Source organism: Triticum aestivum, chromosome 5D (assembly GCF_018294505.1).
Source record: "Triticum aestivum cultivar Chinese Spring chromosome 5D, IWGSC CS RefSeq v2.1, whole genome shotgun sequence".
In the NCBI taxonomy this organism is placed as follows: Eukaryota; Viridiplantae; Streptophyta; class Magnoliopsida; order Poales; family Poaceae; genus Triticum; species Triticum aestivum.
Genome location: NC_057808.1, coordinates 4,589,948 through 4,604,630, shown reverse-complemented (window position 1 = coordinate 4,604,630; position 14,683 = coordinate 4,589,948). Strand labels below are relative to the sequence as shown.

At 42.8% G+C, this 14,683-nt stretch overlaps 1 protein-coding gene across 1 annotated transcript; it reads right to left on the bottom strand.

Moving 5' to 3' along the window:
* Positions 1 to 222: 222 nt before the first annotated feature.
* LOC123119042 (uncharacterized) lies at positions 223 to 2,960 on the bottom strand. The gene has a single exon (XM_044538690.1). It carries the CDS (start codon positions 2,940 to 2,942, stop codon positions 381 to 383), a length of 2,562 nt encoding a protein of 853 aa, XP_044394625.1. The 5' UTR covers positions 2,943 to 2,960; the 3' UTR covers positions 223 to 380.
* Between the last annotated feature and the right edge of the window lie 11,723 nt (positions 2,961 to 14,683).

The window sequence follows — 14,683 nt, the reverse complement described above, 5'->3', positions numbered from 1 at the left end:
ACTAGCTAGCACAGGGGCGGGCATATATTGGCCTCCTAGGGGAATCACTAATGGGATTGTTAAATCTCAGTCGACTGAGATTTAACCAAGTCTTATTAGATCTTTTGTTGAGATTCGTGCAAAGTTTTCGTTTAATATTTTCTTTCTTCCTTTTCACATGTTATGTCAATTGACTGAGACATGATTAAGTGTTAGTCGATCGAAATCTAGCCACACCCAAAGGAGACATAATCAAATTTACAGCATAAGAAAGTACATTCTTCATCACCTCGATTACCTAAGCAAACTCCAAAATGGAAATGAGCAAATTAGAACGCACATGTAAATAAACTTGATGAGGCTAGCACATACGCTAAGCATACGCAGGTAGCGGTTGACCTCTACACACTTTGAGGAGACGTTGTATCCTCAACATCTTGGATCGGGATGACGGTCCATGGCTTGACGGCCGGCCTGGTTATGCCGGTGTGCGTGGTCAGTGCCCAGAGGACGGTGACGAACTCACCGCCCTGCGCCAGGGCCTCCTTGTGCGCCTTCACGTGCACCTCACTGCTCGATGGCGCCACGTACACCATGAGCTCCGTCCAGAAGTCGGCCAGTAGCTCCCACACACGCGCGTCATGCTCATTTGCCCCGTGGATCAGCTTCCTCCCCAACTTTGCTCCCGTCTGCACAGTCGTCATCGGCGGCGGCTCCACCACCACCGTCGCATGCTTCGGTCTGCCGATCTCCCTCAGCTTCTTGTACCGGGTGCTCTGCCGCGACAGGTGGTACCTCCAACAGCCCCCAAGCTCCTTTTTCAAATCTTCCACCATCTCCTTGTACGTGAGCTCCGTCCCGTCCTTATCTTCGGGGAGCAGCTCCGGATACTGGGCCACCAAGTAAGCGCAGTACTTGGACAAGGTCGTTGCCACCTTGCGATGACTTCCCATCAATGTCTTGTTCTGCATCGGGTACCTCACCTCCAAGAGGCTGGTGGCGATGTGGCAGATGAGGATGACCTCGGCGCCGCTCTTGTTCTCGCACGCCGATGCCAGCAGGCTGCGATACTGGCTGTGCTTGTCCGACTGCAGTATGGACCAACCATTAGTGAGAGGGGCAGCGTGGCCGCCATCGCCATGGCCATCAATGTGAGTAACCAGGTAGTCCAGGATGGACTTCTTCACTTCCTTTGGTACTGCCTTGTTAGGCAACAAAGGACAGAAGCATAGCACGGAGTACTGCTTGAAGCAGAGGTTGCGGTGGCTCAACTTGCTCCGCACCCACAGGAGGCAGTGGATGAGCCTTGTCAAGCCGCGGCTCTGGCGCCACTGGCGCTTGCCGGTGTAATGGCAGAGTAGCGACACCATGAGCCAGTTGGAGAGGATGAAGACAAGGTACTCCCAGACTTGCTCATAGAGGAAGGTGAGCAAGAGCAGGATTGTGATGCTTAGGTCGATAGTGGCGAAGAGCACCTCCGGGGAATGGCCAATCCTCCTCAGGAGGCATCTGGTCAACGTCATGGCGCCGGTTGATATGATGTAGTTGTCACTCTTGATGCTCTGGAGTGCGTAGTGCACGTTCCCGTTGCCGCAGAGGATGAAGGTCAGGATGCAGAAGGCCCATACCAGGATGGGAAATAGGATGTAGTTGGCCAAAAAGAAGAAGGGGTTGGAAAGGACGACGGGTAGAAAAGAGTGGTAGTACTCGCAAAGGAACTGGACCTCTTCATCGAACACTTGGAAGAGTGCAGCTGCGACGTCCGCACCTTGTAGCTCCACGTCCAAGCCTTGGGGTTTTGTAGCCTTCACACCTTGAAGCAGCAGCTCCTTGTGCAGGCCTTTGAAGATGAGGTTCCGGCAGTTGTGGGTTTCCGCGCCGGTGATGGGGAGATCCTCGAACCTCCGGCGCAGCAGCTTGTAGAGTGCAAAGGAGAGGCACAGCCTTTTCAGTCTTGGGTCTTCCAGGAGGAGCCCGCCCTTGTCCTTCTTGTCATCTGGGAGGCTCCAAATATCGCCCACCGTAACGGTGGCGGAGTCGGCGTCGGCGTGGGAGTCGTCGGTGGTAGAGTCGCTGTCAGCGGCGTCGTCGGTGGTGTTCTTTCGTGGGAGCTGGAGGTGGTAGCCGTCCGGGCCAGCCTTCCTCTCCAGGTTGTCTTCTCCTATCACGGGGTACCTACACATCTTCAACAGCTCCGATCCCCCAACCTCGTCCCGCTGCTGCTGCTGCTGCAGCAGCTGCCGCCGCTCTTCCTCGTGTAGCATCTGGGTCATGTACGAGTTAAGCAGCTGGGCGTTCCTGCCATAGGCAAATGAACGCTTGAGCAGCTCGTTGATGGCGACCCTCTGCAGCAACTTGGCAGCCGCAAGCACCCACAAGGTGCCGTAGATTACCCTCTTGCCGGTGCTTTTGACGTTGTAGAAGACGAGGTAGCCCAGCCAAACGATGCGGGCTGCGCGATCAATGGTGCCCGAGTACCACTGCATGCCCACGTTCACCAGGATGGCCTCCACCTTCTTGCGGAGGAGCTCCACAAGGAGCATCCACATGAGGATCGTGCGGGCTCGGAGTGACAGCTCGGCGCCCAGCTGACTTGAACCAGTACCAGTACCGGTCATGGTGGTGGCATTATCCTTCTTGGCCTCGGAGAAGAGGTAGGACATGACGGGGAGGAAAAGCGACAGCGAGGTGGAGAGGAAGAGGCGGACGGTGGGGTTGAGGATGGCGCTCACGTTGGAGAGCCGGCTGAAGAGATTTAGGTTGAAGAAGAGAGCCGCGAGGATGAACATGACGATGCTTGTGGTCACCGTGAAAGCCTCATTTTTCTGGTCTGTGTAGGAGGAGGTGAGGTTGTGCACATAGGGGTGCAGCGTGGCATTGCACGTAAAATAGCTACTGATAGTGTAGTCGTTGCCGCCAGTCATCTCCAGATAACTTGCGTACGTGCAGTGCAGTGCATGCATGGATGCTCGCTTGCTACAACTGGTTGCCTATATATACATACATCCATCTCGTAACAAAACGGACACAGAATCGCGTGCACGAGAATCCAACCAATATGAGCTTTAATAAGTCATCATAAAAGTGAAAGCACTGACACAGCATGTATAGCTTTAGTGATTTTTTACTTTTATTTTGAAAGCATGCACATGCACGGTTAAAGAGGAATTATGAGACAGCTAGCAGGGCTAACGTTGTGTGGCCCACATGTATATATACACCGTCATGGGATCACGATGCTCAGTACTCCCTGAGTCCTATAATACAGTGCGCATTGGTTTTCTCAAAAGTAAAGCTTCAGAAACGTTGATCATATTTTTAATAAAATATATCTACACCTACGATATCAAATATGATAAATCTAATGGTATTAATTTATTATTCTAGGTACCAATAATCTTTTCCGTAATCTTGGTCAAAGTTTACCAAGTTTGAGTTTGAAAAAATCTAATACATACCACACGATACTATGGGACGCAGGGAGCAACCATATCTACCTAGGATATGTGTACACACTAACCACCTAACAACCTGACACGATCAGAAGACACTATGCATACACGCCCGGTCAATCACAAGCTCATGACAGTAGGTTGAGATTGGAACGTAAGCCTGTGAACACATGGAATGCCAACGGTTTGGTGAAAATATATGCAACTTGATCTCTTGAGAGAATGAACCTGATGATATCGGGGGCCTTCTAGGCAACATGCTCTCCTAACAAAATAGAGATCTACTTCTATGTGTTTTAGTGCGAGCATGGAAGATTGGACTCACCGAGTGATAGGTTGTGTAGAAGAAAATAGAGAGGGGATAGGTGGAATTGATGTTTTATTGCTTCAGTCGGTGGGCATATTATAGGAGTACATGGTTTTTTTGGAGTACAAACACAAACTAGAATACTTTCTAGTCTACCTTTAGTTCCCAATTTAATCAGGATACTCAACATCAAGCCGACGGACATCCCACCACAGTCGTAACGGTCAATGCACCGCGAAAGTCGTGGCTGGAGTGAAAACCGACGAGGTTGCTTAAACAAGGCGGTAGCCCTTTGTGCTGACGTCGACATAGCCAAGAGCGTAGGGTGGTGTGTAGCCATGGTATACATGTATCTCATGACAAAACGATAGAGTGAAAGCAACGGTGTGCATGAGAATCCATCCAATATTAGCTTTAATAAATCATCATAAAGTGAAAGCACTGACACAACATGTATCGCTTTAATGTTTTTATTTTTTATTTTGAAAGCATGCACATGCACGGTTAAAGAGGATTATGAGACAGCTAGCAGCGCTAACGTTGTGTGGCCCACATGTATATATACACCGTCATGGGTTGACGATGCTCAGTACTAGTGCGCATTAGTTTTCTCAAAAGTCAAGCTTCACAAACGTTGATCATATTTATAAAAAAATTATCTACATCTACGATATCAAATATGATAAATCTAATGGTATTAATTTATTATTCTTGGTGTCAATAATCTTTCCTGTAATCTTGGTCAAAGTTTACCAAGTTTGAGTTTGAAAAAAATCTAATACATACACACTATATTATGGGATGCAGGGAGCACAGATTTGTAACAACCATATCTACCTATGTGTACACACTAACCACCTAACAACCTGACACGATCAGAAGACACTATGCATACATGCCCTGTCAGTCACAAGCTCAGGACAGTAGGTTGAGATTGGAACATAAGCGTGTGAACACATCGAATGCCAACGGTTTGGTGAACATATATGCAAGTTGATCTCTTGAGAGAATGAATCTGATGATATCAGGGGCCTTCTAGGCAACATGCTCTCCTAACAAAATGGAGATCTACTTCTATGTGTTTTAGTGCGAGCATGGAAGATTGGATTCGCCGAGTGATAGGTTGTGTAGAAGAAAATAGAGAGGGGATAGGTGGAATTGATGTTTTATTGCTTGAGTCTGTGGGCATATTATATTAGTACATGATTTTTTTGGAGTACAAAGATAGACTGGAATACTGTCTATCTTCAATTCCCAATTTAATCAGGATACTCAACATCAAGCCGACGAACATCCAACCACAGTCGTAACGGTCAATGCATCACGGAAGTCGTGGCTGGAGTGAAAACCGACGAGGTTACTTAAACAAGGCGGTAGCCCTTTGTTTCTGTTGTCGATGTAGCCGAGAGTGTAGGGTGGTGTGTAGCCATGGTATACATCTATCTCATGACAAAACGAACGTAGAATCACGTGCATGAGAATCCAACCAATATAAGCTTTAATAAATCATCATAAAGTGAAAGCATCGACACATCATTTATAGCTTTAATGATTTTTTACTTTTTATTTTGAAAGCATGCACATGCATGGTTAAAGAGGAATTACGAGAAAGCTAGGGCTAACGTTGTGTGGCCCACATGTATATACACCGATATAAAATGACGATGCTCAGTACTCCCTGAGTCCCGTAATACAGTGCGCATTTGTTTTCTCAAAAGTCAAGCTTCACAAACATTGATCATATTTATAAAGAAAATTATCTACATCTACGATATCAAATATGATAAATCTAATGATATTAATTTATATTCTAGGTGTTAATAATCTTTTCTGTAATGTGGTCAAAGTTACCAAGTTTGAGTTTGAAAAATTATCTATACATACACACTATATTAGGCGATGGAGGGAGCACAAATTTGTAACAACCAGCATATCTACCTAGGATATGTAGACACTAACCACCTAACAACCTAACACGATGATAACACCCTATGCTAACACGCCCCGTCAATCACAAGCTCGGGACACTAGTTGAGATTGGAACGTAAGCGTGTCAACAAATCCAATGCCAACGGTTTGACGAAAATATCTGCAAGTTGATCTCTTGAGTGAATGAATTTGATGATACCCGGGGTCTTCTAGGCAACATTCTCTGTTAACAAAATGGAGATCAACTTCTACGTGTTCAGTGCGAGCATGGAAGATTGGATTCGCACCACAAAATCGGAGCCTTTGACTGAACAACTCCCAACTCACGCAGAATAGACCATATCCAAACCAATTCCACTGTTGCATCAGCAAGAGCCTTGTACTCAGATTTTTTTACTCGACGTCGACACGGCCGGCTACTAGCGAGCACTCCAAGAAACAAGGTTCACACCAAGGTAAGTCGGCGCAGTCGCCCCATCTCCTATGGTTTCGCAGGACAGAGGGAGATCTTTGCTTGAAGTCGAGTCTTGGCACGAACTGGTTGCATGTTAGTAGCACGCACTCTTAACTTCTAATGCTATGTGTGCGCCCATTTCATATAACATGCGGGAGAGCCTCCTGCCGTATTTTTAGATAAAAGCAACTAGAAACTTAGGTCAAATAGTTAGGTTCCGTGTGGTGGAACTAACCCACTAGGGTTAAGTCCTAAAATTTGCATTGGTGGTCGCATTTTTGTAGATTTATTTCAACCCTTCCGGCGATGTGCGTTCAATAGGAGGAGACGTTCCCATTGACTATGAAGGCGTCTTTGGCAACTTCTTCAATCTCAATATGATGTGCCGACTCAGTCTTTCGAAGGTGCTCATTGGGATATGATGTGTGTTCATAGGGGTGAGTGTATGTGCTTTGTATGAGCGCATGCGTCTGTATTGTGATAAAAGCCTAGAAACTCTCATTTCAATTCAAAGAAAGAATTATGTATACTTTCTTTTTTGCGAGTGAATTATGTCTACATATTCACAGCTTAATAGAAAAAAGAACAATTTATTCCATCTACCTGGATTATTTATGGTATGTATCTATACCCCTACCAATACATGACATAGATACCCTTGGTCCGTCACACCATTTTGCAGAAAACACCCTGAGATTTTGGCTAATCAACACACAGTACACCTTTAAGTGAAGAATAATGAATCGTTTTTTTTACTTTTATAGCAAATCTCTGCCTTCTCTGGTAATTAACTTACAATCCACCTTTAAATGACAGGAATTAAAGAACCCCCCCTCCCCCCGAGATTTGGGTTAATTAACCAAAGTCCATCCAGAACAAATGCTTTTCAAAAATATTCCTATCTTTTAACCCTAACACATGTTTTATATGGAATTTGATTAGAAAATTGTTTGAATATGATGTTTTTTTTACTTATTAACCAATTTAAAAAATCCTATTTAGGGTGCAACCTTAATGAATAGAGCGCAATCCATCTTTCTTTCATACCGGCGCTGATCCGGATTGCACATGAACACCTTAGCATAACCAAATTGGAGCTGAAATAAACCATCGATAAACACACATGCACACCTCAACAAAATCTTGCAAGGAAAAAAATTGTCATCTCATACCGAGCGATAGATGCCTTAGGATTGACCACGTTCAAACGCATTGTGGCTGTGCGAGCACTAAGGCCACAAACAAAGAATTGCTTTGTTGAAATAAAGGACATGGACCTATTGAGGTCTTGAGTCATGATTATTGCATGATTTTCGCTACGTTCTTTAGTTTAGTGATGGATATTTTAGAGAGTACCTAAGCCCGTAGTATCCTCAGAGGTTGGTGCAGGCACTAGTAGAAAACAGGGCTTTGCTTGAGACCTGGGTAAGGGCATTAATCCCGGTACACTGACGAACCGGGACCAAAGGGGGCATCAGTCCCGGTTCGTGCGGCCAGGGGGCCGGCCGGGCCTCGGGGGCCATTGGTCCCGGTTCGTATGACTGATACGTCTCCAACGTATCTATAATTTTTGATTGTTCCATGCTGTTTTATTATCAATCTTGGATGTTTTATAATCATTTTAAAGTCATTTTTTGGTACTAACCTATTGACATAGTGCCAAGTGCCAGTTGCTGTTTTTTCCATGTTTTTTACATCACAGGAAATCAATATCAGAAAGAGTCCAAATGCAACGAAACTTCATGATGATTTTTTATGGACCAAAAGGAAGAAGTTGGGCCCTGGTTGCACCTGGGGGGAGTCCCGAGGAGGGGACAACCCACCAGTGCGCGCCTGGGGGCGCGCCAGGAGGCCCAGGCGCGCCCTGGTGGGTTGTGCCCACCTCGCGTGCCCCGAACCACCTCTTTGCTCTATAAATACCCTAAAAATCCAGAAACCCTAGGGGAGTCGACGAAATATTCATCCAGCCGCCACATAGTCCAGAACCACCAGATTCAATCTAGACACCATCTCGGATGAGGTTCACCACCTCCATTGGTGCCTCTCCGATGATGCGTGAGTAGTTCTTTGTAGACCTTCGGGTCCGTAGTTAGTAGCTAGATGGCTTTCTCTCTCTCGCTGAATTCTCAATACAATGGTCTCTTGGAGATCCGTATGACGTAACTCTTTTTGCGGTGTGTTTGTTGGGATCTGATGAACTTCGAGTTTATGATCAGTTATATCTTTTTATATCCATGATAGTTATTTGAGTTTCTTTGATCTCTTATATGCATGTTCTCTTATAGCCTCATATTTCTTCTCCGATATTTGGGTTTTGTTTGGCCAACTTTATTTATTTATCTTGCAATGGGAAGAGGTGCCCGGTAGTGGGTTCGATCTTACGGTGCTTGATCCCAGTGAAAGAAAGTGAAACGATAGGTATGTATCATTGCTACTAAGGATAAAAAGATGGGATCTATATCTACGCAATAGATAAACGGATCTTGTCTACATCATGTCATCGTTCGTATTGCATTACTCCATTTTTCCATGAACTTAATACACTAGATGCATGCTGGATAGCGGTCGATGTGTGGAGTAATAGTAGTAGATGCAGGCAGGAGTCGGTCTACTAATCTTGGACGTGATGCCTATGTAATGATCATTGCCTGGACATCGTCATGAGTATTTGAAGTTCCATCAATTGCCCAACAGTAATTGGTTTATCCACCGTTTGCTATCTTTCTCGAGAGAAGCCACTAGTGAAACCTACGGCCCCCGGGTCTTCTTTCTCATATATTTGCTTGCGATCTTTTTTCCTTTGCATTTTTATTCAGATCTATTAAACCAGAAATACAAAAATACTTTGCTGCACTTTATTTTATTTGCGTTCTATTATTTCAATCTATTACAAATTTCTCGCATCGTTACCCGAAAGGGATTGACAACCCCTTTAACACGTCGGGTTGCGAGGTGTTGTTATTTGTGTGCAGGTGCTGTTTACGTTGTGTTGCTTGGTTCTCCTAGTGGTTCGATAACCTTGGTTTCTTCACTGAGGGAAATACCTACCGTCGCTGTGCTGCATCATCCCTTTCTCTTTGGGAAAATACCGATGTAGTCCTAGCAGACAGGAGCTTTTCTGGCGCTATAGTCAGAGAGTAATCAAAAGGAATTTCTGGCGCCGTTGCCGGGGAGGATCTTCAACGTATACCAAGTTCCTAATCACAAATCTCATCTCCTTGCAATTCACATTTGCCTGTTGTTTTCCTCTCCCCCACTTCACAAAAAATTGCCGTTTTACTTGCCTCTCTTTTTCCGTTCGCCGTTTTCTCGTCAGATCTCATGTTTTCTTGTGTTGCCATGTGTCTTCTATTTGCTTGCATCTTCGCTTTCTAAAAATCAATTGATATGGATCCTCATCCACTTGCTAATCATTTTAAGAGATCCAATTATGGTGAACAAATTGCTAGTGAATTGAGTGCACTAGATTATCTTTATGAAGTTTTGCTTGAGATTCGTGAATCTGAAAATTGTGATGAAGAAATTCATGAAGTGATTCATGATAGCTCCTTGAATGAAAAGCATGATTGCAATGATTTTACTATAAATTCTATTAATGTCAATTGTGCTAATAATATTCAAAACCCCAAGCTTGGGGATGCTAATTTTGCTATGTCCACTACTTGTTGCAATGATCATGATTGTGGTGATAATGTTTCTTATGATCTTAAAAATTTATTTAAGCCTCATGATGAATATGCTTACGATAATATTAAAAGTGGGTTTGGAAGAGAGTCAACTTTAGGTAAAAATAATCCCACTATTTTGGAAGAGTGTCAACGTTGCATGCATGTGGATCATATAGAGAATATGTTATGTGATAGCTATATTGTTGAATTTGAATATGTTCCCACATATAATTATTATAGAGGAAAATATGGTCGTAGATATTTTCATGTTATTAAAGTTTCTCTCGTTATGTTGAGATTGTCAATGTTTTATTCCTCTCCTTTGCATATGCTAAATATTTCTTGTCTTGATAATTTGTTTTCCTATAAGTTCCTATGCATAGGAAGTATGTTAGACTTAAATGTGTTTGTCACATGTTTCATGATGCTCTCTTTGTGTTTCAATTTTTATCTTTTGTGTGAGCATCGTTGAAATATTATGCCTAGCTAAGGGCATAAAACTATAATGCTTGTTGGGAGGCAACCCAATGAATAAATTTCATTTTTGCCTTTGCTTTCTGTTCTTGAGTGTTAGCACAATTATGCTACTGTTATGATTGTGTTTTTTGTGTTTTAATTACTGTTTGTGCCAAGTAAGCCTTTAGGATCTTCTTGGGTGATAGTTGTTTGATCTTGCTGAAAACGACAAAAACTTTGTGCTCACGAAAATAATTTTCGTAAATCACAGAAAAGAGCTTTTGCCCTGATTCTTTTTGCAGAAGATTAATATACAAATTATCCGGTCGTCCGAATTTGGTAGAATTTTTGGACTTCCATAAGTATTCGAAAAAGCCAGATTACTACAGATTGTTCTGTTTTGACAGATTCTGTTTGCTTTGTGTTGTGTGCTTATTTTGATGGCTCTATGGTTTTCTTTGATGAGTTTTTGCCATAGAAAAGTTGGAATACAATAGATATAATACGAAAAAAATATTAATTGGTTTGATACATAACTTATAGTAGTGGTTTGCTTTCTTTTACTAACGGATCTCAGAAAGGTTTTGTTGAGTTTTGTGTGATTGAAGTTTTCAAGTTTTGGGTTATCTTACGATGGCTGAAAGAAGGATAGAATAGCCTAATCTTGGGGATGCCTCGGCATCCCAAGCTATTATCCAAGAATGAGCAACCAACTAAACTTGGGGATGCTCCCGAGTGGCATCCCCTCTTTTTTCTAATGACCATCGGTATTTTACTCGAGGCTATATTTTTATTCGTCACATGATATGTGTTTTGCTTGAAGCGTCTTGTATGATATGAGTCTTTGCTTGTTTTATTTTGTGTTTTAAGTCATCAATCCTTTCTGGAAACACCTATTTGAGAGAGCCAAAATTATATCATGACTTGTTAGAATTGCTCTCTGTGCTTCACTTAAATCTTTTATGAGCTAGGACTAGCTCTAGTGCTTCACTTATATCTTTTTGAGCACGGTGTGCTAAGTATTTTTTAAGAAATGCTCTCTTGCTTCACTTAGATTTATTTGAGAGTTAGTAAAATTTTGAAGAAATTCTCTCTTGCTTCACTTAAATTATTTTGAGAGAAAGAAAATTTGTTATGCTCATGATCTTCACTTATATTTGTTTGAGCTTATGAAAAGCAACATATGAAAATTAGTCCCAAAGTGATAAGATATCCAAGAAGGATAAAGTAAAAAATGTCATGAAGATCATTGGACAAAATAAACTTGATTCTTCGTAATAGTTTTGAGATATGATTCCGATGCATGCACGAAAGTCAATAATCATGAAATGAAAATTATATCCTACTTGTGGTGCATTATTTGGTGTTAATTATGCTTAATGTTTGCTTATGAGATTATTTGTTTCTTGGTTGGTCGCTGCTCAATCTTTTTGCTAGAATTCATTTTGCACTAAGTATGACCTCTACTTGTGCATCCAAAATCCTTTAAACCAGTTTTGCCACATGAGTCCACTATATCTACCTATATGCGGTATTATTTTGCCGTTCTAAGCAAATTTGCATGTGCCATCTCTAATTTTCAAAATAAACTTCTCTTTGTGTGTTTGTTTCGCTCGTGGAACAGTAATGGGTGGCTAATATTTTCCATGCTGGATGTGTTATTCTCACGATGAGTGTTTATTCACTTGTAATTGCACGAGAGTAAGGCAAAGGTCTTAGGAATGCCCAGTCCCAAAATGCAAAAATGAATTTACTTTATGTTGTCAAATAATAAATTCCTTGGAAAGTGTTGGTATGGAAGGCACCCGTGGATACGGCTAGCCATGGAAAGTGAATGTATGGTGGAAAAAGGAATAAACTTTATTTTCTGTTTGCGAACCGCCTATGGCATATCTAGCATGGAAAGTGTTCGTAGCTCTACGTCGTTTTCGTTGGTGGGATGGATACACCTTCCAAAATATTTTTATCTCTAATTTTTTTTCGCTTTGAGCTCTGGCACCTCTACAAATCCATACTTTCCTCTGCGGAGGGCCTTTCTTTTTTACTTTATGCAATTTTTATTTTTGAATTTGAGTCTCCATCCTCTCTTATAAAAGCACTAACTAAGAGGCAATATGATCGTACTTAAGTATTGGGTGTAGCTAATATTCGAGTATGTTTCATGAAGGGATCAATGTTTGAGCATGATGGGCTAGGGATAACTTATTTTAGCATTGATATTTTGAAAGACATTGTTGCTTGTTGATATGCTTGAGTATCTAAATTATTATGTCAAAACTAGACTATTGACTTGAATCACATAAAAGTCCAAATGTCCATGCTATAAAGAAAAGAATATGATATGACTTGATAAAGAACACTCCACATCGAAAAATCTGTTTTTATCACTTACCTACTCGAGGATGAGCAGGAGTTAAGTTTGGGGATGCTGATACGTCTCCAACGTATCTATAATTTTTGATTGTTCCATGCTTTTTTATTATCAATCTTGGATGTTTTATAATCATTTTACAGTCATTTTTATATCATTTTTGGTACTAACCTATTGACATAGTGCCAAGTGCGAGTTGCTGTTTTTTCCATGTTTTTTACATCGCAGGAAATGAATATCAGAAGGAGTCCAAATGCAACAAAACTTCATGATCATTTTTTATGGACTAGAAGGAAGAAGTTGGGCCCTGGTAGCACCCGGGGGGAGTCCCGAGTAGGGGACAACCCACCAGGGCACGCTAGGAGGCCCAGGCGCGCCCTAGTGGGTTGTGCCCACCTCGGGTGCCCCCCAGACCGCCTCTTTGCTCTATAAATGCCCCAAAATCCAGAAACCCTGGGGGAGTTGACGAAATATTCATCCAGCCGCCGCAGAGTCCAGAACCACCAGATCCAATCTAGACACCATCTCGGATGGGGTTCACCACCTCCATTGGTGCCTCTCCGATGATGCGTGAGTAGTTCTTTGTAGACCTTCGGGTCTGTAGTTAGTACCTAGATGGCTTTGTCTCTCTCGCTGAATCCTTAATACAATGGTCTCTTGGAGATCCATATGATGTAACTCTTTGCGGTGTGTTTGTTGGGATCTGATGAACTTCGAGTTTATGATCAGTTATATCTTTTTATATCCATGAAAGTTATTTGAGTTTCTTTGATCTCTTATATGCATGATCTCTTATAGCCTCGTATTTCTTCTCCGATATTTGGGTTTTGTTTGGCCAACTTGATCTATTTATCTTGCAATGGGAAGAGGTGCCCGGTAGTGGGTTCGATCTTACGGTGCTTGATCCCAGTGACAGAAAGGTAAACGACACGTATGTATTGTTGCTACTAAGGATAAAAAGATGGGATCTATATCTACACAATAGATAAACGGATCTTGTCTACATCATGTCATCGTTCTTATTGCATTACTCTGTTTTTCCATTAATGTAATACACTAGATGCATGCTGGATAGCTATCGATGTGTGGAGTAATAGTAGTAGATGCAGGCAGGAGTCGGTCTAGTAATCTTGGACGTGATGCCTATGTAATGATCATTGCCTGGATCTCGTCATAATTATTTGAAGTTCTATCAATTGCCCAACAGTAATTTGTTTTCCCATTGTTTGCTATCTTTCTCGAGAGAAGCCACTAGTGAAACCTACGGCCCCCGGGTCTTCTTTCTCATATATTTGCTTCCGATCTATTTTTCCTTTGCATTTTTATTCAGATCTATTAAAAAAATACAAAAATACTTTGCTGCACTTTATTTTATTTGCGTTCTATTATTTCAATCTATTACAAATTTCTGGCATCGTTACCCGAAAGGGATTGACAACCCCTTTAAGACGTCGGGTTGCGAGGTGTTGCTATTTGTGTGCAGGTGCTGTTTACGTTGTGTTGCTTGGTTCTCCTAGTGGTTCGATAACCTTGGTTTCTTCACTGAGGAAATACCTACCGACGCTGTGCTGCATCATCCCTTCCTCTTTGGGGAAATACCGTTGTAGTCCTAGCAGACATGAGCTTTTCTGGCGCTATAGTTAGAGAGTAATCAATGACCCCTTTGGTCCCGGTTCCAGACACAAACCTGGACCAATGGGCCTCGCTCCTACAACCTTTAGTCCCGGTTGGTGGCTAAAACCGGGTTAGTCCCGGTTTTAGCCACCAACCGGGACTAAATAAAGGCCTATATATACCCCCTGCCCGTGAGCAGAGCAGTGCACTGCTCTGTTTTATTGGTCGGCCGTGGGAGAGCTTTGTGGTGCTCTAGCTCACCTCCTATGCACATGAGTTGTTCGATCAAATGCCCGAGCCACACTTAAGCTTTCTCCTCTCGAAGCTCCTTGTCCAAACTCCATTTTCCTCAAGATTTGTCTAGGTTTGGTGGTCCGTCCTGTCCCGTCCCCATCCTCACCGCCGTCGATCGCCCGCGCCGATCTTGTCGCTGGCACCACTGTGGCGAGCCTC

Excerpts from the sequence above, each read along its gene's own strand:
- LOC123119042 (XM_044538690.1), bottom strand. The coding sequence starts at position 2,942 with ATGCATGCACTGCACTGCACGTACGCAAGTTATCTGGAGATGACTGGC.